Below are 21,805 nucleotides of genomic sequence, written 5' to 3'. Positions count from 1 at the left end.
TGTGTGTGTGTGTGTGTGTGTGTGTGAGGCAGATTGGCCCTGAGCTGACATCTGTGCCAAGCTTCTTCTGTTTTGTATGTGAGATGCCACCACAGCATGGCTTGATGAGTGGTGTGTAGGTCCACACCCAGAATCTGAACCATGAACCCTGGGCCACCGAAGTGGAGTGCACGAACTTAGCAACTAAGCCAGCAGGCCAGCCCCCTGAGAATAGTTAAAATTTAAAAACAGCCACACATACCCAAATGCATTGCAAAAGTGTTGTCCTTCTACTTCACAGTTATAAAAATTACCATTTATATCTCATGTCTTAGATTTTGATGCAGGTTCAAAATCGTTATTCTTATTTATACTTATTCTTGCCGCATGAACATAGTAAAAAAGTCACTTAAATTTTTCTGGAAAAGGTGATGATAAGCATTCCCCTAGTAAAGGTATTTTTGAATTTTGTTTAGTAATATTCTGTGTTTTATAAAACTATTTTGCATAAATGATGCCTATTTGTAGTGTCATTTCTCACATGTCCTTAGCATGAATTTTATTTGAAAGTTTACTTGCTTTTGATAAACTACATTTGGCGCACACTTTCTTCCATAGGAAATTCCTTTATCAGAAATTTTATCTCTGGAACCAGCGAAACCTTCGGCTTTAATTCCTAATGGAGCCAATCCTCATTGTTTTGAGATCACTACAGCAAATGTAGTGTATTACGTGGGAGAAAATGTGGTCAACCCTTCCAGCCCAGCACCAAATAGCAGCGTCCTCACCAGTGGCGTTGGTGCAGATGTGGCCAGGCTGTGGGAGATGGCGATCCAGCATGCCCTCATGCCCGTCATTCCCAAGGGCTCATCCGTGGGTTCAGGAACCAACTCGCACAGTGAGTCTGCCAGCTTTCTAACTGTCTTATAGAACAGATGAAGAGAGCCTTCTTGGGGGTGATTTATTGGAGAACATAGGGTCTGTAAATAAAAGCTGCCACACATACTAAGATGTTTCATCCATTCAATTATCCTACTTTATTGTTTATATTAACATTTGAATAAATTCATGTAAACCCTATATGTTAGGCAATAGCAGAAACTTAGGGCTGTTGGTCATAAAAGAAGTAATCTAGTCAACTTGAGATTGACCTGGAATGCCAGTCTTGCTATTTGCAAATCTGAGTTAACATGTTTCCTCGAAACCGCTTACCATGGTGCTCTGTGCAGGATCCTTGGGGTGCTGAGTACTTCAAAACTCTTGGTAATTTTTTGTCCCAGGAAGAAATCTTATTCATTATTCATTATTAATCTCATATTCATTAGTAGAATGAGATAGGTTTTACCAAAATGCAGCCAGGATCAAGTATTGAGAATGAATTTTTAAAAAGATATTTTAGAGGAATATCTGTATAAAAATGTAATTTTAAGTTTCATAATGGCTATTAATAATGAAGCCTGTCAAAAAAACCTGTTTTTCATCTCATAGTGTGTTATCTGACGATCCACCACAACTTTTGAATTGATTGCTGCAACCAATGTACTTTTTGATACAGTTATGTATGCCATTTTGGTGCTAAGCCCTGACATGCATGAGGTCTCTATTTCAATGCCTCAAACAACCCCAACAGGTAGATGTTAATGATTCACCTGTTTCACAGGTGAAGAGATGAGGCCCTAGAGAGATGAAGTTGTCTCAGCTTGTACCAGAGCTACGAAGTGGCAGGCTAGTATTTGAACCCAAGTCTTTATGACTCCCAACTCTAAACTAACAGAATATTATTTTTCAAAGCCAAGTACAGAGTAAATCTGTAATTGTAAAAGCCAAGCAATATTCTAATAGACATCTTCCTAGAAAAATCTAGTTGCTATGACTTAAAAACAGCCCGGCAGCTTGGTTAGTAAGCATGTGTTGGTTTGTTTTGCTATTACTTCTCTTACTTCTTTTGCGTGTTTTTTCACGTTTTTCCAGGAGATATTTCTGTGAGTATTTCGGTATCAAATTGCCAGATTCAAGAAAATGTGGTGAGTATGCGCCTACTAATATGAAATTTGGTAATGTGCTTCTGTATTGGAAAATAAGAGCATCATAAAATACACGTTTATTTATCTAACATTTTTATTTTTCAGTATTTCCTAGAAAATAAAATATTAGGGTCTATTTGGATATTTTTCTTCCACAAGATTTTAGCCACGTTACATCATATGGATTCTTTTAGTGATTTTCTGTAATCTATTCTGGAGTGCAGTGAGCAAAACGCCTATTATTCATCTCAGATGAGCAATTATAATGCAATGCCTGATTTTTCACATATTTGCCCATCTTGGTGCTGGAATTTTTATGGTTGATGTTACAAAATACCAAATAAAGTAAAGTAAATTCTTTGAGTTGCATGAGTAGCTTAAGCATGCCTTTGTTCTCATTCCTTGATTGTTACCTAAGAGCACTGTACATATCAAGGAGACCTCAGAAAGTGCATAAATCATATTTACTGGGTCCACATTCTAGCACCCTAGTTGCCTATGACACATACACTTCATACTTTCAGCTCAGTTTTTGAAAATTATAGATCAGACATATTATGAAATAATCTCCACTCTGTCATATGTTTGCTTTATTTGTTATGCTTGGTCACTGTGGCGAGTAGCCCAAAAGTATTAAGACCTTTCGTACCTCATCCTGTGACTCAGACCTTCACTCTATTTGCCGGCTGTGACCAAAAGCAAAAAGTTTATAGCCATACTTACACTGATCTGAGTTTATTTTTCAAAGAATAAACTCTATGAAACTCTATTTATCACTAGTATAGCTTTGCAACCTTTGCTAAATTGGCATAAACTGAAAACCAAAGAGAATGAGAGAGAATTAGGAAAACTCCATAGTGGGAAGGTTAGATGAATTTTTGTGCTGTCAGTCGCAAGATAGATTTCTAAAGACCAGCAGGTTCCTGTTGCTCTTGCTTAGCCAGACAAGACTTTGGGAAATGTAGTTTATAAGCCTCTTGGAAAATTCTAGATACCTGGGGGATTTTTCCACTCTGTTTGACCACTGTTGTCCATTGAAAATTCTGGGTGGGCCATTGAGCTGTCATAGAAAGATGGAGTAGCTTGGACTCAGAGTACTGGAGTGGTAGTATTTCATTTTCTTGTCTCCGGACAACCTTGGACTCACCCTGTGGACACTCTCAAGGGATCCCAGGGTGGAGACAACTTGTACTTGTTTTCTATGGTGAAGGATAAAGGAAAAGGATAGGGGTGTATAGGATATGAGGAGCGTGGAATTTGATGTAAAAGGGCTTTTATTTTTGAAAAGACAAAGAGTACAAGAGTGGAGGTTAGGCAGAAAATTCCATAGGGTGGAGAGGCAATATGTAAAGCAAAAAAATACCGCGTTGCGCTCTCATAAGTGTGGTTATCAAATAACGGGTTTTAAAACGTAATGCTTTGTTTAGCAGTTGTTATTTCAAAGAGAAAAGAGTAGACATTTGGAACTTGTTACCTCAAGAAGTGGTAAAAATGGAAGAGTTTAGTTACCTGGCAGAAGAGAATTTCACAGTGGATTGTCATCCTCACAGTGATTCAGTTCCCTCTTCCTTGAGTTGAGCTTCATCTGGATGTGGATGATTGACAAAGCAGCATCACCATTCTAGCCTTAAAGGTTGAAGTGACGGGAATCAGGACTCACACTGACATGATTGGGAACCATGATCATTTAAGTTGAAATGTCTAAATAGCCATCTCAATAAGCTAATCTCTTTTTCAATAATGACAGTAAATGGCATTGTATAATTTTAAGTTATTTCTCTCTAATGAAAATGTTTGATTGAACATTAGAAAACCTCTGCTTCTTAAGAGCAGAATAGTTTTCAAAATATTACAAGAGTACATTAAATAAAGAATGTGTTTTGAATGTTACAGTCATATGACAGGTTACATCTAGCATTGACAATTTAATTGTTTATATTTAAAATATTTAATATTTATGATGTATTTAATAAAATTATATAATTTTTTAGGACTAATGTTTTGTTTCACTTCATGTTTATTTTTCATTGTATTTGTATCTACAGGACATCAGCACTGTATATCAGATTTTTCCTGACGAAGTACTGGGTTCTGGGCAGTTTGGAATTGTTTATGGAGGTAGGTTAGTTCACTAAGTATTTTTATTAATTTAAAATTTTAACTCTTGTGTTTAGAAAAGTAATATCGCCAAGGAAAGTATAAAAGACATGACCTATGTTTATATATATCTGTATGTATGTCTCTGTGTTTTACCTTTTTAGAAATTTCTCTTGAGATAGTCACTATTTCGAAAATTGGTACATTTCTATTTTGAAAGAGAAATTGTTGTGCTCCTAAAAAATTTATTTTGCTTAAATATGGACAAACTGTATACACAGTACGGGTTAAATATTAGTTTATTTAGGCAAAATATTAAGAAACAAGGAAGTTTATGAATGTTGATTCATAAACATTCCTTTTCCTTTTGGCATATTTGATCAGAACTCTATAGAAATCCATTTATTTAAGTAGACAAAAAAGTCCTTGAATTCTAACATCTTTAACAATGTATGTATTTCATTAAGGTTTGCATTTTTTTAAATTTTTGAAGTGAAATCTTGAATGTTTACCTTTGTCTTATTGTCAAGCTATTTGGTGAATTTATTATTTTAACTTACGCTGTTTTAGATTCTAGCCAGTTCAATCATTATTTTTCGAGTCTTTAAGAAACATTTGATATTAATGTTTTGCCTGCTTTATAAAATGATATCATAGCTTTCAGTTCCTTAGTATAATCAGTAACAAATTATCTTTTTTGCGAGGTGAAGGTGTTCTGAAATAATCACGTTTCCTCAATATTATTTATGATAGTGTAATATTGTGCTTTTTTATTTAAAATTAAAGTCTAGTCTATTTTACAAAATAATTTTGACTTTTATAAAATGCATATATGATTTATTTTTGATAGAAAACCCATCAATGAGTCAGCAACCTTTGTGCTTTTTGTTACTGCATAAACAGTGAAATAGGGAAGAGCAAGCACTACACAGAGAATTGCTCTACAGTGTAATAATGGCATGTGACAAAAATCATGGTATATTGAGCATAGTAAATATACATACTACACGTAGTATGGGAGTGAAGCAGGGGTGAGAAATGAGGTTAGAGAGACCAGCAGGTGCCAGAATATTTGTAATATCCAACATGGAAGGAGCAGGCACAGGCGGAGGCCTCCACCAGGAAGACTGACAAGTTAGGACTAGGCACATATGGGGTGAAGCAGATGAGAAGAGTCTCAGAAGAGGGGTCAAGTACCCTAGTGACAGAGGAGTGTAGACAGAAGAAGCTGTGACCTTGAAGAGAGTAATTTCATTAAAATGTCTGAGTTGGAATAGAGATGGCAGTGAGTTAAAGATGAAGAGTGATGTTAAGGAAGTAGAGAACATGAAAACAAGACAATGAGGTGGTGAAGGGAAGCGGTCTAGAAAGATTCAGAAGGAAGAGTGTCAGTGGGACGGACGTAGGGGAAGGAACACTAGTTTACAAGAAAGATTGAAATAATGGAATTTCAAGTTAGTTTCTATGTGACAAAAAATTTGAATGATTAGGTGCATTTTCCACTTTCATTTTTATTTTCAGAGTCAATTAACTCTACTGTATTCTATACCTACTACAGTATAATAGTATGGAAGAGCTCAAAGGGCCCTATAGACTCTCTCAAAGGTTTGCGAGAATTAAACAGGATGTAATGTGTGTAAAGGGCTATCATGTGATGATGATGATAACTAACATTTCTTGAGTGTGTATAGTTCTCTGGGCACTGTGCGTACTTTACATATCTGATTTCATCTAATTCTCACAACAACCCTCCCGCTGAAGATGAGAACCTAAAACTCAGAAAGCTTAAGTGACTTGCTCAAGATTACAAAGCTAGTGAGAGACTGAGTCAAGACTTTTATTCTTTCCATTACAATATACATTAGTTTATCAGGATTTTCAAATTATGTTTTCTTAAGGAGAGCACTTTGCTGGTGGTATGAATATTTTCTATTTTAAGTAACTCAATATCCTGTTTCTAAAACATATGCTTTTATGAGAAAATATCAGGCTGTTGATATGTATAGCTTTTAATGCCTCAATTCTTTATGTTCTAAATTATGGCTAATTTTATAGTACCTGTTTGATGAAGAATAATGGCGCTAAGACATGAAATCTTTATGGATATAAGTCAGTGCTCTTTAGAAATGTTAATTTATTCAGTGAAACATTTTTATAATTCCTGTAAGTGTCCTTATAAATTCTGGTGTTCTTTACTATAGATGGTATTTAAAACATTATGCTAATGTTTCCATTTTTGTTTTAAAGGAAAGCATCGTAAAACAGGAAGAGATGTAGCTATTAAAATCATTGACAAATTAAGATTTCCAACAAAACAAGAAAGCCAGCTTCGTAATGAGGTTGCAATTCTACAGGTATTTCTTTGTTTTTCACTTGGAAACTATAAAATATCCCCTCAACTCCTGCAAAACAAAGAAAAGTTATGCAAATATCTGCAGCGTACATACTAGGAACACGGGAAAATAACTGGAAAGGGAGCTCGAGCATCAGAGTACTGCCTGGGTAGTATCCTTCCGTGTCTAGGCGGTACTTCCTTTTTATGTACTTAATTCTGAGTTTTAATGTATTATTAATGCTCATTAAATGGGTGATGTTTCAGCATTTACTCATAGTGGACATGCTGATTCCATTTTGTCTTGCATTATAAATGATCTTGCCTTCGTAAACATTCCTCCTTTATGCTGTGATAATTACATGAATTGGGTATGTAACTGTCAGTCTATCAGGAAAGTGAGTAATATATGTCTGAGATTCAGATCATCTTGACCGTCTTAATGTCCTCTTTGTGTCTCACTGTAAACCTTTTATTTCGTATTGAAAATGTTACTTAACTCCTCTCATTAAAAAAGTCTCTTTTTGAAGCCAGAAGTTGCGAATGGAACATATTATGTGGTATATATAAATTTTGTAACTGTTAAAACGTTTTCTGCAGACCAAAAGGAAATTGAGCAATTGTTTGCTAAATGTGGTCCACTTAGCTATCCAGTCTAGACAATTTAGACCATTGATAAATGCCCATTTTTTATATAACTGCCATAATTCTCTGCTTGTTGTACAAGTTGATCGTAATTTCTAATTCATAGTTCTATTGAAAGAGTTTTATTTGAACATTGCTAGCAAAACAAAACAGATTGCATTTCTTCATTTATTGTTTCATTTAACTACCATTTACTCAGTTTCATGTAATGAAAAGTTGCAAAAGATACAATTTTTGCCCTATAAGAGCTCATGTGGACAGACAACCAAACAGTTCAGTTTCTGTCTATGTACAGTTTCTGCTGTACCTAGAAAAATAACATAGACTTTTCTGTACTCAGAATTCCTAAAAATGATGTTTTTGTGCTTTTGGATGACTAATGTAACACAGAGAACTACCACAGTGTTCTCTACTTTCAGAGGGAAGAAGATAACCATGGATCTTAGATGCCAATGCATAAATTCATAGTTTAGTGCTTGCTAAGCAGTTACCCAAGAAAAAGATTCTTTTTTTTATTCTTAACTTGGCAGTGTTGAACTGCAAATGACGTTTGAAAACTTAGTACATGACATCTTCCCAAAGCTGGCCCAGCTTTCCCAATATCCACCCCCACATTGTGTCCTCAACGCAGACTCCTTTGCAGCATGCCAACCTCCAGAGTTGGCATATGTACAGAGACGTTTATCCTTCCTTAAGGACATGAGAGGAGTTTCATGGTTAACATGGTTTTGAATTTCTGCATTTTTATCACAACTGCCGCAGAAGGTCTAATTTTCTGTGTATAGGCTCTTTAGTGGGCTCTCCTGAGCCTGTCAATACATTATCAGCTGCCGACTCTATAGTAAGGTAGAAAAACAAAATACATCTCAGCATAAACTGACTCCCATCTTCTCTTCTAAAAGATTAGATGCAATCAACAACTCAGATGCAATAAACATACAATTGGCAAAAATTTTCATTATAATGTAGTTTTCTAGAAAGAGTTTGGTTAGGGTGAAAGTCAAATTCTGCCCCATGAGCATATGAAGAGGTCCAACAGTTCTCATATTATGGCCAGATAGCTCAAAATCCTCGTCATTTATCTCTCATCTCCACTGTCCCCAACCATTCTTCATTCAACAAATTCGCCTTTGTTGAGTACATACCCTGAGCTAAGCACTGCTTTAGGTCCAGTGGCTACAGCGGGGACAGGCACACAGGTCCTTGCTGTCATGGGTCTTTAACTTGTGTCACTCAGGTATACCTTCAGTCAGAGTTTGCCAATATCTCCGTGTTGAGCTTGCAATCATATAACCTGTGCAATGAGTCTTATTAAGGCTTGGCTTAATTATATGCAGATACCGTGTTCAGGAGTTCATACTTTATCATAAAGTTGCCAATTGTTTCAAAATTTGTTCATCAAAAATAGGGAACTCATCATGTCCTCCAATTAAAAACAAAGAAAAAACCGTTTGAGCCCTTTTTACCATTGTCAGATATATTAGCCTCTCAGGAAAGATTCTAACTCAGTGTCGAAAGACAGTGAAGTTCAAGCTCACCTCCTTTGAGTCTTTGGTCAGATATCACACCAACTGTATAAGCACCCCTCTCACACCCTATTTAAAACTACAGCCTGCTCAAACCCTCTCCCCATCCCTACCCCGTACCCCTCTTACTTTGATCTATGTTTTCTATTTTCCGTAGCATTTCTCACCTTCTAGCCTAGCATAGAATTTCGTTTATTAGCTGTGTTGTGGTTTCCTCTCCCCGCTCCCACCCAGCCCCTCCACTAGAATATGCACATCAGGAGGGCGGATATCACTGTTTCGTTTGCTAATATATCCCGAACATCAGAAATTGTTCCTGGCACACGTTAGGTGTTTAGCAAATATTTGTTAAATGAATATTTGTTGAATTAAAATTCTACGGAAACACTATCCTGTCACATAAGATGGCATTCATAATGTCCAACCAGGTGGCAAAGTCTGCATTTACTATTAATGGTTAACGGGTTGGTTAGTTGACAAAGATTATATGTGCTTTGTTCTTTGAAAGCCCTCATGGCCTCATTTTATGTTTCTTATCAAAACAAGGAACTCACCTTTTTCGACCTGAAAAAACAAAATGGTAATGGGAGTGGGTGGTGGGGGTTGGAATTCTGACTCACTAACTGATACGTTCAGAAAAAGTACCATGAGTGAAGTCAATTGAATGGTGGGGAAGCTTATCTTTTACTGTTCTTGAGGAACAGAATCCTGTCCCTCTGGGGAGAAAAGTGATAGCCAGAAGCATTGGGTCTCCTCTGCCTTATGCGAGCTGGTGGCCTAGTTTATGGTTGTACCTGGAGTCTGACAAGTTGTGCCCCATCCTCTTCATCCTCCTGTTTCTCCAGAAGAGGATGATGTGGGCTGAAGTGGCTGATGGGAGAAAATTCTCCTCTTGCAGTTCTGTTGTCTTGTGGTCAAATTTTGATTTGTTTCTGTTTTTGTAAAAAAGCACCTTAATTTATAGAAGACTTCAGAGTTGTGTAAATATGGAAAGGCACAAAAAAGTAGAATTCCCCTTTCTTCTTCCATTTCGTCTCTGTATATAACCTCGGTGCTGGCTTTCCAGGGTCTGATCAGTCATTACAAAACTAAACTCTTTAGGTGCTTTTGAATAGCTGAAAAATTAAGGCAAGTGTGAATCCTGTGGCCTAGTTACCCCTTACTTATATCATTTACAATAGCTCTCTTTTTACCTCTAAATACGTCATTATTATTATGTTTCAGAAAGACGTTAATTAATGTTAAACGTACATCATAAAATTCATCTTATTTATATTGTTATTTTAAAAGTTGTATCTTGATTTAAAAAACAAGGTAAATTTGAAATTGTTGGCTTTTTCTATTCATATCAACAAAAGAAGAATAAAAATATAGTTATTTTGTGATTATTAGAGACACCACAGAAAATTGATCTTTATAAGGAGATGCATCTATGTCTTATAAAATTTAGAAACTTAAAATCTAAAGTAATGTTGGTATGATTAATATAATTTAAGTTAGCAACACAGCCTTGTTCAGTCAAAATTAATTTTTATTTTCTAATGTTACAATATCACAAATTATAAAAAGCTTTAGGATAATACTTATCAATATAATTCTAATTGATTTAATATTATTTTTTAATTTTTTTCTTATCCACTTTTATTTGTCTGAGAAACAATACTAGAGCTTCTGTATATGATACAATGTATGAAATTGTTGGAGTTGTAAAAGTACTGAATATAGGAGGCAGAATATAGAAAAAATACACAAGAATTTTCCAGGCCATAAATTAAATGTATCCCCTTGCACTTATCAGGTAAATTACCCGTCATTCTGGTTTCTCTGTTGTGAGGCACTCCTCTTCCCATTCAGTCTCTCTTAACTTAAAAACAAAACAACAGCACCAGCAAAATGTGGTCTTGACCTGTCTAGGCCACCTCTGGGCTCTTTTATACTGCCACACTTCCGATTTGTGCTTTGCTCTTCTTTCAGTTCTTGTTCCTAAATTCCCTTCTCATTCTTGGTTTCCACACCTTTTTCAAAGAAAATGCAAGGCCCTTGTTTCTCCTTCTGCCCAAATATCACTCCTTGGCTGTTTTTAGTCTTTATCCCACTTGGCTAATCTCAGTCCTTCAACAGTGTTGATCATTTACTCTTTTTTTTTTTTTTTCAGAGATTGGCATCTGAGCTAACAACTGTTGCTGATCTTCCTTTTTTTTTCTGCTTTTTCTCCCCAAATCGCCCCAGTACACAGTTGTGTATTTTAGTTGTAGGTCCTTCTAGTTGTGGCATGTGGGATGCCACCTCAGTGTGGCCTGACAAGCAGTGCCATGTCCGTGCCCAGGATCCAAACCAGCAAAACCCTGCACCACTGAAGCAGAGCGCGCGAACTTAAGCACTCAGCCACAGGGTCAGCCCCCCATTTACTCCTTTTTAAATCTCTTTCCTCGCTTCACCACTGCACTTATCAGACCCTATTTCTTCTTCCCTGCTAGGTCCTCCAACTGTCTTCTTGAACTTCACCTTCTCCTTATCTGAATAGTTTATGCTAATTTGGAACTCAGACCCAGAGTGAGGTCATCCACTTTAAGAGTCATCTGTCATCTCTTCACAGATCATTCCTTAGTTTATCTCTGGAGCCCGTTCCTTCATGGGCCCTTCAGTCTCACATTTCTGACCTTAGAACTTCTCCACTTTGCTGGACCAGCCTTACCCTAAACCAGCCAGCCTAAAACCAATCCTTTAATCCTAATATCTTTGCAAGATACCCGCTCCCTATCTTTGTCTATTTTGCTATCATTCTTCCAGTTTCTAAAGCAAGAACTATTTTCCTTCAATTAATGAAAATATTAAGCCATTCAACAGTACCTGGGAAGTGCTTTCTTCCTTTATATAAAGCAGTTTACTGAGCTGGCCCATAGAAAAATGAATGAAACCTTTTAAGATGTTTATCATCTATTTGGGCAGTCAGGTGCAAGTTGCTGCAAGTCAGCATAGTGAAAGATGTCATGGATTATGACTGAGGCCAGAGCCTTGGAATCCGAGAGGGCTTCAAAGAGAAATATAGCATTGGTGAAATCTTGAAAGACTCATAGGTTTTTGATAACCAAAGAAATGTTGGAAAGGGTTATTAGGCCAAAGGGCCATCTTAGTAACATAAATAATCTATGGAAAATGAGTGGAAGATTTTAGATCATTCTAGAAGAGTGGCCCTCAAACATTTTTCTCGTGTGTCCTTGAAAAGAATTCTAGACAGCTTTGTACCTGCTTGTGTATTTTTGAGTTGACAGCTAGAACTCTTTTTTTAGAAGTTTAAAGAATTTTAGTTTTGTCCTGTATTGAAAACATTGATATTTGAAAATAAAGCTATGTCGCTCCTTTAAATATATGCATTTAGAATCTAAATATCATAGACATTTGATTCTTTTTCAGTCATTTAAAAAAATACATGAATAGGCTCTTCTTTAACAATAGTATATTTTACAACAGTCCTTGTTTTCTTTGAATATGTTACACTTTTCCCAAAGAATTGTATTCCAGTGCAATGAGTTTTTATACTTGAGTGTCTTTTATTGGTCCCTCTTAATAACTATTTACAATAAAAATAAGTATACATTTTAAAATTTCTTGATTACAACACCTTCAATGCTTAAAGCATTCTCCTGGATGAAGTTATCATTACAATTGTTAGTAGTAAAAGCTTTTTTCCAGCAAGATAAATATGCTGCAAATTTTGATCTATGCTTGTTAAACATAAAAAGTAAAATGTGACTGAAAATACATTTATTAATGAGGTTGATTTTTAAATTTAGTTCATAAATTGGTAGGTGAATATTACTTGTTTTTTGAATTAGAGTTCAGCGACAATTTTATTCCTTTTTTAAAACTGTGGGAGCCAAGTTGTAAGCCAAAAAAAGAAAAACACAAACAGTGATTTATCTTCAGAAATTCATTTTAATCTTCTCTCTGTTAGTAAATCCATTAAATCCTCTGATTTTAGTAAAAGCATGAATTAGAAGCTAAGTTGCAAAAGAATGGGTTTCCATGTTATTAGGGTCATTCACTTCACAGCAACACAGTATTTCAAATTTTCCCTTTATTTTTGTCCCAGAGGATTTTCCTCCCCATGGCAAGGCACCCTAGTAACATTTGGAATGTGTGAGAAGCATACCCTCCTTTTGGAAAGTGGGAGAAAAAATATTGTGAAAGGAAACTTGGAGATGGGCAATTTGAACACTGCCAGCATATTCTCAGACAGCTCTGTATGAGAAGACATCTGTATTAGAAGAGTATGTATGGATGATTATAATTCATTCAAAGTATAATTATTGAGTGCCCACCGTCTTCCAGGCAGTAGGGATACAGATATAAACAAAACAGATTTTCTTAAAAGTAGCCTTCTACTCATAGAAATCTTAAAAATCTTCCTGTTCCCCAAGAGTATGCCTTCCTTAGTTTGATGATGCTGTGGTGGGACAGAGTGTGCAATAAGACCAGGAAGTGGCTTTTGTATGAGTTCATGGAGAACCTTAGATATTGCCAAGTTAATTGGATTTTCTTATGCTTGAGTGATTGTGAATTATTGAAAAGTTTTGAAAAAGAAATTATGATCAGATCAGTATTTGGGGATGATATATTGTAGAGAAGAAAGTTTAAAAGCAAGAAAGCATTGTACGGGGCTATGTCCAGCTAGTAGTGACAGTCAAAAAGCCACCATTTCTTTTCTTTCTTTCTCTAATGTCACCTTGGCTGCAACCTTAGCATTTCTGTTGCTGCTAGCCTAGACCAGGCTTTTAAATTCATGTCAGGGTTACTGCAACAGATGTTATTCCTGATAGCTGGGTCTTCCCACTCACCCCACTACGTTATCGTCTTCCTGGCCACCCTTTTCCCTGGTCCATCCTGAAGATCACAACTCAATGAGTCTTTAGTGGGTTTCCATCCCACCCAAGTGTAGTAGTTTTCTTTTTCTTATTTCATCAAATATATCTACTTTTCCTGGCTTTTACTACTATAGGCAATCTCACTGGACCCTGTCTCTCCTATTCAACTGAGTCATTTCTCTTCAAGTTGTCGTCCTTTTCATACTCTTAACCTCTGGCCATTGCTCAGCTTTTAATTCCAAGCTCGGATTTCCATCTTGATGTGCTTGGCTCATCCATGTTTGTTGATCTTCAGGATCCACCAGTTTTCCCTGACTGTCTCCTGCTGCTTTCCATATCTCCTGTGGTTTCTAGTCTTAATATAACGTAGTACTTTAATACTTATCAAATGCTTATTATGTGATAGAATTATAAGGAACTTGAAGGTTTCAGCAATGCCTTATTTTTTTCAGCTTCTACAATGCCTACCACAATAGTAAAGACATTACAGGTAATTGATTAACATTTGACAAAATTGTCTTAAATCACATACTGTTTTTCCAAAAATTCTTTCTCAGGGCCTTTGTTATAATACCTTCTGTATAAATAAGTCATTAAATTTTAGGCTTTAATTAGAAAATTACAGTATTTGATAAGGAGAAAGTGGAGAGTAGCTGCTCAGTGTTCCAGATGTTACAGGCTGTCTCAAAAGCTGAGCCCCTAGGGAAAAAATTGGGCATTGGGTGCAAAGGAAATCAAAGAACACGTCAGAGTGATACTTCTAAAGACAGTGGAACCTCAAGATCAAGAGGGAATTTGGTAGCACAGAACAACACAGGTGGTACATGGGCTAAAAAAATAGAATAAGCTGGAGAGAAGAAGTACTGCCAGTCAGGAAGATAGGGAATCCAAATCATCAAGGCCAGGTGTCCAGGTGGATGTTCCAACAGGTATAGGGGACACTGTGGTGAGAAGACTGACAACAGGCAGCATTCAGAAATCCAGACAACATGCCTTGATGGGTTGTGAGATCGTGGTGAGGAGGCTTCAGCAGTGTGACCCCTGAAGCATACTAGATAGAACAGGCAGGCCCCGGGTCCTAAATGGATTTGGAAAGAATTAAGGCGGTGTATAGCATAGTGTTTCAGGAGCATAGGTGCTGGAGTTAGACTGCCTGGGTTCAAATACTTGTATTTAAGAGTTCTTAAGAGCTCAGTTTCCTTACCTGGAAAACCTCTTAGAGATGTTATGAGAATCAAATGTGATGATTTTGTGAACCTCTTGGCAGTACCTGGCACATAGTAAAGGTTCCATACTTATTAGATATTACTAGTATTGCCAGAACTGGATTATAAGTCTAGCTCCTAGGAATAAGTTCAAATAACTTGACGTTGAATTCCCTAAATAGAGAACCTAGAGACATATAATTTCATCATAACAAAGAACATGGTTGACTCAAAGCTTCCGATAGGGCTGAACATGTCTTAACATGTGCCTGGGCCCTGGGTGGCACTCAGTAACTATTTGTTGAACAAATGATGTAGCCACAACTGAAGGAACCAGAGGGGTACAGAATTGCAGTGCATGCCAATAAGACAATAGAGTATTCCTTACCTTTGTTCCTTTTTGTCTAAAAAACATGGTAATTTGTCTTCATGGAGTAAGATTAAATATATATATCTTGTAAATATGTGGCTCTGTTCTCTTAGTCTAAAAAGATGATCAAGAGTAGGTGGAGAAGAGATAATCATTATAGAAAACCAGAGAATAATGTTGCTAAGTGTGGGTGGGAAAATGAAAATTTTTGCAAACAGGTGATTTTTTTTAATTCATAAAGGAATCAATTTTTCTTTCTTTAGAGAAAAATATGCAAAATTTGAGTACTTTCTCTTTTAGTGTGTGTGAGAGATTGGTTTACACTTCTGTTTTTCCATCTAATGTGTTTATCGTATTTCTTCAAATCTTTCTTTCTTTGTATTTTATTGCATGAAGAATTTTCATGAAATTGTCGCTTTAAGACAAGACATGTTTTGCATCTCTAAGGTAATCTTGTCATCTTCTGAATGTTCCAAAAAATAAAGCCCATGGATTATGTGTATACATGTCTAAAATACAGGAAAAAAGAAAACAAAGATCTATTATGAGAAAACGAAAAACAAACTTAGAAAATTTTCCGAATAGATATTGTGTTTGATAAGAAGTTAGTCATAGTGAAGTTAGTGTCAGAAGGCCGGGTTCCAAGTCAAAACTTTTCTGGTTTTGGTAAATCTCTTTTAACCTTGATTTCCTTATTTATGGATTAGAATTTATCTGAGTTGATTTGCTTGCTTCACAGGAATGTTTTGGGGGGACTAAATTAAATAGTAGACAAAGTGTTTTTTAAATCAGTTTCCCAATATACTTTTGGAAAAACGCTAATATTCTGAGTTCCTTCAGGGAAGGGGGTTAAGGGGCTGGGGGTGTCCTCTTTAAGACAGGTTAGAAAATATTGTGTACTCTATCTAGGTCATCCATGTCTTGGAAGTGAATATAGTCTTTCACTTATTAAAGATTCTGGGAAGCTCCATAATTAAGAACTTGTTTCATTTTGAGAATATGCCAGTTTATTGCCTTTGGCCACAGAACCCTTACAAAAAAGTAAGATATCACCAACTGACCTTTTTGCAAATAGTGTTCTGTCTTCTAACCCTGTCCAGTGCACCCTATATAGTCACTCCAGGTCCCATTATCTAGTACATATATAAGAGATCAGAAGAATTATGTGTCTGCACAGATCATTGAACATTATAATAGAACATTATGCTTTCTGGAATGCTGACATCTAAATATAGAAACTGGGCTGCAGTGATATGATTTGTTAAAAATTATGCTTTAAATCTAACACCACAATGAGATTGGATTTATGTGTTCGTGTTTCCAGCCAGGTAGATTAACAGGAAATAAAAAAGTGTTCCAGATGTGTCTCCATTGCTGTGCATTTGATAGGAAATTTTTAAAATTCCAGATGTTTGATCCATTTCTCAACTTTTATATACAATAAACACATCTTCCTCTACGAATTCCAATTTCCTTATTTTAACAAGCCATTCTTTTAATTCTTGACTTTCTCCTAAACACTAGCTGAGTAATGGCTGGAGGAAAGGGGGTCAAGCTTTATAGGTAGAATGTTTACTAATACTGATTTTTTTTAAAGATGTCAGTTATTAATTTTCTGTCTTTGAAGCCTTTGTTGCTGGTTCTCAAATATTACATCCTTTTTCCTAAATTCAACTTGAAACTCTGGCCTTGGTTGGAGTTTAGGGGTGGGCACTGGGGTGCATACAAGATCCTTGCTGTTTGAGGGTCTTTCCCAAGATCTCTTGATAAAAATCACTCCCCCCACCCCCAAAATTACAGTGCTAATTTTAGCCATATACAAACATTGATCCGATGAAATCTGTGTATGAATCCAGATGGTGGATTTAGGAAATCTAGATTTTGTTTCTAAAATTTTCCATTCATACCTCTAATCTGAAAGATGCCCGGTGATAAGTTGAAAATATCACATATTTGTGTACTATTTCTACCTGGTGAAAAATCAAGAAAGGCTGGAACTATGTGAGAGATGATGAGAGGGTTTTTTAAGTGTTGTTTTCTGCATACTCCTTCTCCCCATCTGCATTTAGCTTCTCCACCTTCTACAGGAAAAGGAGAGGACACAGTATATTTATGGTATGTCTGCAGCAACCCTGGGATCTAAAGCTAGATTAAAGCATTTCCAGAATTGATGAAGTGCAGAATGACTGAGAGGTGTGTAGATAGGTCTATGGGTATACATGAATACAGAAGTTATCAAGCCTCAGTTGGTTTTTCTGCTATGCAAACATTGAATTAGTCATTTAAAAAAAATTTCTTGAACCAGTATTACTTAATAGAATGCATATGACTTATAGCTAATTTAAGATGAAAAACGTGTAATGGTAAATTGTGCATTACAAGCTAACCACCTAAAAACTGAGTCCCTTTCTTGGTACCCAGGCACAATATGTGTATTGTTGTTAGCAGTTAATGAAGATGCTTCAGCTTATTATTCCTCCCACAAAATTTTGAACTATATTAAACCAGGCTCAATCGGTGCTAATTCACGCCACGACAAAAGTAACATCACACCCTACGTAGTTCAGATGGATGGTATGAGAAAACAATGCTTACCAGGAATGATCTGCACATTTCAGAGTTCCTGGACTCTAATGGGTTAAATTGGATTGTGGCCCCGTTGGTCCAAATGTCAGCCAGTGACCCCTATCCACAGAGCATGGATTGTTATATCTGGTCTTTGTTGTTGAAGTAATATCGTGTGCATTTATTCTTCTCACGGTATATGTTAGCTTTATTTATTTTGTTCTAGGTTCATATCCATGTGCATTTCTAAAATTTTACAGATGAAATTCCCCCAACAAATGCTACCTCCTGAAAGATAACTAGTGAAGTATGAGCCTATCAAAGTCGTAGAGTTTCTCTGGCTGAACGTAAAATGGAAACACAATCCCACGCTACAACCCGACGATGCCCATCCTCACTCTGGGCCAGGGAGGCTTTCATGTGGTGCAACACACAGCTTCACCTGGGTGACCTCAGAGTCGAAGCCCCTCTGCCGTCACTGAAGTTCAAAAACACAGTAAGGGGAAAGGTGGGGCAGGACAAACTAGAAGATGTGAGTTTGGAGCAGTTCATACTTAACCTGACGTAGCCTCCATTAGGTGAGAGGCCAAAGGAGCTGTTCTTTTCTGCCACTTAGTGTAAACTTTCAGTTATTAAACTAAAGAGGGAAGTGTGACCCAGATCTTTTAAAGATCATTGAAAATCTGCCTGATAATAATAACAACTCACTTTTACTGTGTTTCAGGCACAATTCCAAGTATTTTGTATACATTAAATATTAAGTCTCAGTTGTATTACAAGATTAGACACACTTTATTATCCCGTTTTGCATATGAAGAAATGGAGGTCAGGAGCCAGGAAGTGGCAGAGCTGGAATTCAAACTCAGTCAGTGTCTCCTGAAATATGCCCCAGGCCTCAAGGCTGTCCTTGTCCCCATACATGTCCTGGGCTAAATCAAGAATGAAGGAGAAGGGAGTTGAAAGGCCTTTTCTAAGTAAGGAGCTAAAGTACAGTGATGATTATCATCTGAATAGGCCATTTTCAGGGCTTATTTCTCATCTTCAGGACAATAATGAAATCATGGGAAATTAGGTTTTCACAATTCACATAAGGACAGTTGGCATGAGGGGAAAGGGGTAATTTAAAAGGAATATCCTCACTGTGACCTTTAGCTGCTGCTGCCTTGGTTATCTCTTGCTGATGACTGTTTCCTATTAGCCTTTGAGACTGAGCTGAAGCTAGGAGTTTCTCCTTAGTAAGAGCTAGGTATACAATAAATACAAAGGAAGGACCTAGAGCATAGGAAATTATATGTTTCTTCCTATTAAATATGCTAAAGTATTTACAAAAGCAGTGGCCAAAATTTGTGTATTTTGAAGGAGTGGTACCTGAAAACCACCAGCACATCTTTGTTATACCCTTTGAACTTTAGGAAATCATTTTGCAACTCCTACCAATGGTGGCATTTCTGATATTCACATCCATATATTGGTATTTGTCATGAAATCATTGCTTATAATCATATTAGTCATCATCAGAATCCTGAGATTGCTTACCAGCAGATTCAAGTGAATTCAAGCGAAGGAGTCATGGCCTGTATTTTTTTCTGAAGAGAGGATATCAGCTTATATCATATTTGATGCAAAATGTACTGTCATTAAATATGTCATACATGTATTAGCATTTCTTCAATAAAATCATTCAAATCTTAAAGAATATCATTCATGTGCTGAAAAGTAAGGAGATAAAGGAATTCTTCATCTTTCAGTTAAGTTTACAAACTTGTGTTGGGCATTTAATATGTACCAGGCAGTAGGCTTACATTGACTGGGAACATAATCATTACAGTATTGGCCTTAAAGAGCTTGTACTCTTGTAGGTAAGACACATAGGTTCAGTAACTAAAGATAATGTGTTAACTGTTATGAAACAGAATTGTACCAAAGACTATGAGAACAGAGACGTCCAAGTGAGACTGGAAGAGCCATGAAAGCTTCCTGACAGCTGAGTATTCTGGCCAGGCCAACAGCCTGGTTCAGGCTGAGAGAACAGTACGTATGAATCCATACAAAGGAAAGAAAGAGCGTGGCTTGTTCTGAAAATAGTTCAGTCTGCCTAGAGAGAAGGGTACACACGTGGGAGAAGAAGAGAAGAAGCTGGAGATATTTGGGTGGGTGGGGGAAAAGGAGACGATAGTAAAGGGCCTCTTGTGCCTTGCTAAAGGGGTGCACCTCCTCCTGAAGCTGGTGGGGATTTTCTTATGGACTTGAAAGCAAGATGGTATGATCAGAATCACCTTTGGGAAGATCCCAGTGGCAGCCCTTTGACGAAGGTTTGGAGGAGAGCCAGACCTAAGACAAGGAGATCAGTCGGAAGGCTGTGGCAGATCCCTACGAAAGAGATAAGGCTCAAAAGGCCCAAAGCAGTAACGGTGAGGATGATGGTGAGGCATCAGCGTGAGAGAAGTGAAGGAGGTGGACTCTGTTAGATTCAGACACCATTTGGTTGTTGGAAGTGAGAGAGAAGTACCTATTTAGGATGACTCTCAGGTTTCTGACCTAGGTGGCTGGCCATTTACCAAGGGAGGAAACACTAGAAGAGTAAGTTTGGATGGAAAGACATCAGTTCCATTCTTGGACATGTTTTCCTTAAGTGAACATACCCAAAAGACAGTTGGAGTCTGGAATTTAGAAGAGATAGCTGAGCCTACCGTATCAAGTTGGGTATTATCTTTAACAAGACTTTTTATAATCCTCTGCTCTCTACACAATGGCATTTTTAGCATCTGTCAGAGAATTACTCACTATTTTCCCTTCATAAGGCATTAGGTGATTCTGATTTCTAGGACCACTAAATGAAGCATAAATTGTAAGAGATTGTGATGCGAAAATGGATAAGATGTTGTGCTTTTCTCTCAACCCTGGCGAAGTGGCAGGAATGAGAATCAACAAAGCCATTGCCACAGTGCTATACCTCCAAGAAAGGGACCTCACTCACCGCCACACGCACACCACCGTGTAATGGAATATTCTTCCTTCTGCTCTGCCTGCCGTTTAGAATTTAAATCCTGAATTCGTTTCTTTTAAGTTTATTTCTTTCTCTCTCAATATGAGCTAAATCATTTAGTCATTTCATAGAAAAGTAGTCAGAAGTTTTCATATTAAGACTGAATTGCTCCTAAATAACCTGTTTAAAAGATATATTGATTCTAATTTTCCTCTTTTCCACATCTCCTATGTTTGAGCATAATAATCCTAAAAGTAGAAGAAAGAAGGGGAAAATATGACATTAACTTATCACAGCTAAATATATGGGATGAATTCTAAAATCCAGATTTACAGGATAGCAAAACTATTAGTATTAAACACTATAAGTACACATGAAATATTATTTAATAGGAATCCAAAAAATATAACGCAAAATAGAATATACACATAAGCTAAAAGTTTAAATTAGTTAAATCTTTATTTCTTTTTTTATTTACAGAATATTGTTACTTTTGTAAAAGCCTTTGCTTTGGGTGACTAGTTTCCATTGATTACATAAGAATTCTTTAGGCAACTCGAGTCAGGGACATTTTTGTCTTGCTCTTCAAATAGCATTTCCTCCTAGACTTTGAAACAACCTATTCACCCCATGGATATGTCATCAATCTGTTATGTGTGAATGGACATTATTCTTTCCTGTACTTGACCAAATGTTTCATTTCCTGAAAATTAAATTACTTAAATGCAACCAACAGATGGCCAGAGAGTCCTGTAGTAGCTTACTTTGCCATGAAATTTATTATCCGAATTCCTGAGGTAGGCCTGAGAAGTTAGCAAAAGTTCTCTCTGAATACTACCATGCCATAGCTCATGTTGTAGTCGTCAAGCCATTTTTAAATTAATTCAGTTACTTTAGACATTAGGAGGAAAAGGTTGAAAAGCTATTCCATACTTTAGTTAGAAAATTAAAATTGTGAGCCAGTCACATGGACCACTTTAGTTAAAGCTTAGAGTTGCTCTTAAGGTATTAAAAAAGTAGTATGAATTATGCATGATAATAGAAAATAATAGCTTTAATTTTTTTCTATTTCCAGTCTTTAAAGATTGTCTTCTCTAGGCTACGGAAATACTTTTAATCAGTATAGTATAGAGAATTTGGATAAATAAGGCATGATTTTTTAATATTTTTTCCTTTTGTTGCTGTTGAATGTAAAAACAAGTTTGGTCATT

The 21,805-nt window shown here is 36.6% G+C and overlaps 1 protein-coding gene across 7 annotated transcripts in view; it reads left to right on the top strand.

The window, feature by feature from the left end:
• Positions 1-21,805, top strand: part of PRKD1 (protein kinase D1) — a 289,465-nt gene that overhangs the window by 242,972 nt on the left and 24,688 nt on the right. For all 7 annotated transcript variants that reach the window (XM_070504191.1, XM_070504187.1, XM_044765419.2 and 4 more), the window contains 4 exons: positions 598-877; positions 1,951-2,003; positions 4,049-4,121; positions 6,348-6,454. In XM_070504191.1, the coding sequence (XP_070360292.1) occupies positions 598-877; positions 1,951-2,003; positions 4,049-4,121; positions 6,348-6,454 (513 nt within the window). The remainder of the gene's footprint in view (positions 1-597; positions 878-1,950; positions 2,004-4,048; positions 4,122-6,347; positions 6,455-21,805) is intronic.

The sequence above is a fragment of the Equus asinus genome, chromosome 2 (assembly GCF_041296235.1).
Source record: "Equus asinus isolate D_3611 breed Donkey chromosome 2, EquAss-T2T_v2, whole genome shotgun sequence".
NCBI lineage: Eukaryota > Metazoa > Chordata > Mammalia > Perissodactyla > Equidae > Equus > Equus asinus.
The sequence above is the reverse complement of the archived record's forward strand: the minus strand, read 5'-3'. Positions and strand labels throughout refer to the sequence as shown.